Source organism: Mandrillus leucophaeus, unplaced genomic scaffold (assembly GCF_000951045.1).
Source record: "Mandrillus leucophaeus isolate KB7577 unplaced genomic scaffold, Mleu.le_1.0 Scaffold413, whole genome shotgun sequence".
NCBI classification, from domain to species: domain Eukaryota; kingdom Metazoa; phylum Chordata; class Mammalia; order Primates; family Cercopithecidae; genus Mandrillus; species Mandrillus leucophaeus.
The window spans coordinates 435,086-441,085 of record NW_012104399.1 but is presented as its reverse complement, the minus strand read 5'-3'; the positions used below and the strand labels follow the sequence as shown (position 1 = coordinate 441,085).

Here is a 6,000-nt window from a genome sequence, read left to right as displayed (position 1 = left end):
CCTCAGCTCCAGTGTTCATTAAAAAGGAAAAAAAAAACCACTATTTTAAAGCAAAATGGTGGCTCCTTCTCAGTAGCTTTTTTTTTTTTTTTTTTTTGAGACAGAGTCTCACTCTGTCACCCAAGTTGGAGTGCCAGTGGCACAATCTCCGCTTACTGCAACCTCTGCCTCCCGGGGTCAAGCGATTCTCCTGCCTCAGCCTCCCGAGTAGCTGGGATTACAGGCACGTACCACCATGCCCAGCTAATTTTTGTATTTTTGGTAGAGACGGGGTTTCACCATGTTGGTCAGGTTAGTCTCAATCTTTTGACCTTGTGATCCACCTGCCTCGGCCTCCCAAAGTGCTGGGATTACAGGCGTGAGTCACTGCACCCGGCCTTCTCAGCAGCTCTTGTGGGAACACAGAAGGGGAATTCAAAATTTGGCTACCTCTCCCACTCGTGTGATCAGGGAAGAACAGGCTTATGAGAGACCTAAAAAATTCTTCCGAGCAGCTTTGGATTTAAAGTTATAGCGCTGTTTAAAATAATGTAATATGGCAATCTGGAATGTCTCCAAGAAAAGTCATTTTGGTCTCAGTCACTGACATCTGTACTATTATTTGTTTGATTGTTCTTTTTGTCAACAGTTGTAGAGTAAAGAAGTTTTTACAGATCAATGAGTAAAATGTTCATTTAATAACTTTCTAACTATATACAGTATATGCTTGATAATTCAAAACTCTCCAAATATGGATATGATACAATAATTATTTCAAATTATTAAATGAGTAATCCTTTTAAATTACATTTTGAAAATTTAATGGCAATTACAAATTTTAATTTAAAATAATATTAAGGATTTAATCTGATTTACAGAAATGAAATGCAATGAAGAGATTAGGGGCTAACCTCCCATTACTATAAAATTCTCTGGCTAGCACAGGAGCAACTGGATTGCTTTCAGCAGTCTTGAAGCACTTAAATATCTTAAAATTCATATGGAGAAATAGTATGTATCTCTACATTAAATTTAGATATGATATTTATTCTCTGACAAATCAGACCCAGAATATTACTTTATTAATTTTTATGTAATTGAACAAAAAACATTTAGCCATCCTTCATTTAGTAATATTTTGTATAAATATAAAAATCTCCGATAAGTGAAATGTTTTTTCAAATTATACTTCTATTTTTTCACAGCTTTATAGGTAATTATAATTTTCAAACTTTAAATATTTCATGTGATTTGATACATCTGTACAGAAAGAGTAAGATAAAAACACTTAATAACATTAAATCTAATTTGCAAAAATTGATATCTGACATTTGTTGTGTGCTCTTGCAAAGAGTGCATAGGACATTTCTGCAGCAATCAAAAAGGTAAAATCTTTTTAAACTCAGATTTCAAGTTTTCTCTAATATTCCTTCTAATTCTAATCCCTGGAAATACTTTCAAGTTTTGATTTCTAGATGCAATGTGTTTTGTCACATATACACATATTTTATCCTTAAACTTTTAAAAAAACAGTATGATCAGATTCAGCATGATGATATCTTCACAGACTCTGTAGAAGTCCTCTGTGCAAGATTAATGTCGAGATTCCTAGTGCACCATCGTGAAAAACCAGTTAAAGATAGTATACAACTATGCTTTAGTGGGATTTCCTGCAGGTTTGGGATCATAACCATATAAAAAAGTAGCTGTTATTACAAGGATGGCTCCAAGGAAAAAGACACTGAATAAGACGAAGACAAAATAAAAAAGAGAAAATCAGATTAAAAGCAGAATAAGTTCCTTCTATTTCTTTACTATAAAAATAATTATAATTTGGGGAAAAATGTTCCAGTAACACAGCTAACAAATCTTGAGTACCTACTACATTCCAGGTATCTGGCTAAGTGCTTTATATGCATTATTTCATTGAGTTCTCACAGCAACTCTATGAAGATGTACTAGTATTCACTTTTTACACATGAGGAAACAGTTTTAAAGAATTTAAAGAACTTGTCTAAAGCCCCATAACTTCAAGAGGATTCAAACTCAGGTATGTCTAACTCTACAGCCTGTACTCTCGTCCACTGCACTATACTGTCTTCTAAAACAAAGATATTTTAACTTCTGTATTTCACCTTAATAGGGATTTTGTATGCAATACATTCAATAACAAAAGGTCTTAATTCTTCAGTTGAACATATGAAAGGAAAATTTTATTCTGTCATGTTAAACCAAGGTAAAGTTTAGTTTAAAATCCAAGATAGTAATAAGCAAAACTCAGGACCAATTTTTATAGGATGCTTTACAAAAGGAATTACATTAAATGCAGGGAGTTCTTGGTTTCCTCTTTATCCTATGTATCTATAGATACAGTCTACCTTACGATACATTGGAAATGAAGACTGGATATGTGAATTAGACTAGACCTCAAATATTAACTTTTTTTTTTTTTTTTTTAAAGACAGGGTCTCACTCTGTCACTCAGGCTCTGGAGTGCAGTGCTGTCATCATGGCTCACTGCAGCCTCGACCTCCAGGGTTCAAGCAATCCTCTCAGCTCAGTCTCCTAAGTAGCTGGGACTACAGGTGCAAACCACCACACCTGGCTAACTTTTCTATTTTTTGTAGAGCCGAGGTTTCACTTTGTTACCCAAGCTGATCTTGAACTCCTGGGCTCAAGTGATCTGCCTCAGACTCCCAACATGCTGTGATTACAGGCATGAGCCACTGTGACCGGCCTGAATCTTTTTTTTTTTTTTGAGACAGAGTCTTGCTCTGTCGCCCAGGCTGGGGTGCAGTGGCCGGATCTCAGCTCACTGCAAGCTCCGCCTCCTGGGTTTAGACCATTCTCCTGCCTCAGCCTCCCGAGTAGCTGGGACTACAGGCGCCCGCCACCTCGCCCAGCTAGTTTTTTTGTATTTTTTTAGTAGAGACGGGGTTTCACCGTGTTAGCCAGGATGGTCTCGATCTCCTGACCTCGTGATCCGCCCGTCTCGGCCTCCCAAAGTGCTGGGATTACAGGCTTGAGCCACCGCGCCCAGCCGACCGGCCTGAATCTTAACTTTTATTTATTTTTTTGAGATGGAGTCTCTTCTGTCACCCAGGTTGGAGTGCGGTGGTGTGATCTCGGCTCACTGCAACCTCCGCCTTCCAGGTTCAAGCAATGCTCCTGCCTCAGCCTCCCAAGTAGCTGGGATTACCGCTGTGCACCACCACCCGCCGCTAATTTTTTGTATTTTTAGTAGAGACAAGGTTTCACCATGTTGGCCAGGCTGGTCTCGAACTCCTGACCTCAAGTGATCTGCCTGCCTCAGCCTCCCAAAGTGCAATCTTAACTTTTAATGTGTACATTTTTTAAAATGCTATTATAGAGACATAAGCTAGTTTTGGATTTAAAGTTTCTACTAATAGTCCAAAGCCATGCTCCTGTTTTTTTTTTAATTGTCTGTAAATGAAAAATAATTACTAATCATTATTAAAAGGCCCTTCATAATATGGTCCCTCCAAACTCATCCCCCCCACTTCATGCCACCCAATCTATAATTCAGCCACTCCACTCAGTGAACACAACATACACCTTCATGACAGTGTCTTTAGAGATACTATTCCTTCTGTCCACAGTTTCTTTGCTTCTTAGAAAATCCTTATTCATAATTCAGGTCTAATGTCTCCAAGACTCACTCCCCTAGGCAGAACTCCCCTAGCATAACACTTACCACACTGCCATTAAATGATGCATAAGTCCACTCCCCTGCTCAACCACGTGCTCTTCATTCACTGTGGTACCCACAGTGCCTAGCATATACAGGGAGCTCAGTAATTATCTGTTATGATTAATAACTAGATTTGACTTGATGCAAATGGTTAACTCTTCAAAAGACTTGCAGTTATACATATAAAGTTATTAGGATAACATAAAACATCCTATAATGTATCTTGAAGAAATTGCTACCACATTAATATTTGGTAATTATTAATTACTAGACACTGTCTTCATTAGTCATTATGAACTATTCTTAGCTTTCTGGAACTTTGGAATGGCATGGACTGAAAGTTCATGCTCAACTGAAAGATTCTATGGTCTACCTTTGTATCCACTGCAGGAATCCTTTCTCTAATATCTTTAGCAGGATCTACTTGAATACCTAATAATGTCAGGAAACACCTGTTTCTCAAGCCAGCAATTTTTAGATGGTTCTGAGAGAGAAAATTGTCCCAGAAAAAAATATATATATTAGGAAAAAACTATCAGAATGTAATGATTACTTCAAGGATCTGAGCCCCCTCTAACAGAATTATTATATGTATACTTCCATTGTTGCATTGATCATACTGCTATAATTCATTTATTCACATCTGTCTTTGCAATCACTTGACGGTCACCAAACCTTGATGACCTTGAAGACAACAAATTGTGTCTCATTCATGCACTCCTTTTCCAGGAGCTAGCACGGTGGCCAGCAGGCACATAGCAGACACTTAATAAACTTTTGATAAAAGAATAAGCAACCCTAAATGGAAGAATGGTAACACCACTAAGCAAAATAACAAGCACAAGAAAAATAATTTAGGGAAGTGGGTAATAGTGATATTGTATCAATGGAGATGTCTAACAGTCAATAGAATAAAGGGATCTAGAGTTTAGGTGAAATTTGAACTTATCTTCCTAGAGAAGACAGATATGACATGGCAGTGGATGAGATGGCCGAGAGAGGGAGCAAGGATTGACAAGCTACCAAAGGGACAATCAGAAAGGCAAGTATAGGCATACCATTTCAGAGAAGCCAAACAAACAAACAACCCAGTTTCAGGAGGTGGAATGAGGCTAAAGGCAAATATATTATTACATTTAGGATAGAATTGAATGAAGATTGAGAAAATGTCACTAGATTTATTACTGAAAATGTATTATCCACAAAGGTAAGATGCATAAAGACAGAGGGCTTAGTTACCTATTTTAGGAAAAAGAATCCATCTTCTTCATCTGGCTGAGTGTCCTGAGCATATTCTCAAAATATTCATTCATTCATTCATTCATTCGTTCGTTCATTCATTCAATAATGGCAGTATCATTGTCTTTTCTCTTTCTATCTTCAACCCAACAAACCTTATATACTTCCTCAGAAACATGAATTTACAGGCAGGCATATATCTCATTGCCAAACTACTACTCTTTTGTCCCTCTGTTGGCTTACTTGTTCATTTATTTGTTTATTCTCTGCATAATTCAAAGATTTAATTACCTCAGCCTTACATAAGGTTCTTTTAAAAAAAAAAAAAAAAAAAAAGGTATGATTTTTAAAGTAAAATCTAAAAATCTGCAAGGTGCAAACATTCTCAAAGTGCATTAAAGCATATGATTTCCTCATCTTATGAACAGGGAATACGATTAAGGTTACAAAATTAAGATATAAGTATTCATTGTTAGTCTAAGTCTCACTAGCTAAGTGATTCATTTCCATACAAAGCTGAAAACAGAAATGCTTTTAAATTTTTATCTCATAAGAACTACAAATCTCAACATGTATGTTCCAGACCTATTGTCTAGATTGCTAGAAAAGAATTAAAACCATCAATGTTCAATATAAAAATATAAAAAGGATATTATATTTTTATAGTGCCAAATTCCATCCATAATCCTATTTCATTCTCAAAAACACAAATGAGTTCGGCGCAGTGGCATATGACTATAATCCCACCACTCTGAGAGGCAGAGGTGGGAAGATTGCTTAAGGTAAGAAGTTCAAGATCAGCCTGGGCAACAAAGCACATCTGTAGTCCCAGCTACCCGGGAGGCTGAGGCAGGAGGATTGCTTGAGCCCAGGGGTTTGAAGCTGCAGTGAGCTATGACCGTGTCACTACACTGCAATCTGGGTGACAAACTGAGATCCTGTCTCAAAAATATAAACATATAAATAATAAAGTAATAAATAAATAAAAGATCCTTGGGAGATTCCAAAGTTTAGAGGTTGAGAAAATCAGGAGAAGAGTAAAGTTGGAGGAAAACCAAGAGTGGTGTCCT

General features: G+C 37.0%; 1 protein-coding gene across 3 annotated transcripts in view; it reads right to left on the bottom strand.

Moving 5' to 3' along the window:
• Window positions 1-656: 656 nt before the first annotated feature.
• SLC35A3 (solute carrier family 35 (UDP-N-acetylglucosamine (UDP-GlcNAc) transporter), member A3) overlaps window positions 657-6,000 on the bottom strand; it is a 52,333-nt gene continuing 46,989 nt past the window's right edge. For all 3 annotated transcript variants that reach the window (XM_011992520.1, XM_011992521.1, XM_011992519.1), the window contains one exon: window positions 657-1,720. In XM_011992520.1, the coding sequence (XP_011847910.1) occupies window positions 1,630-1,720 (91 nt within the window). In that variant the 3' untranslated portion in view covers window positions 657-1,629. The remainder of the gene's footprint in view (window positions 1,721-6,000) is intronic.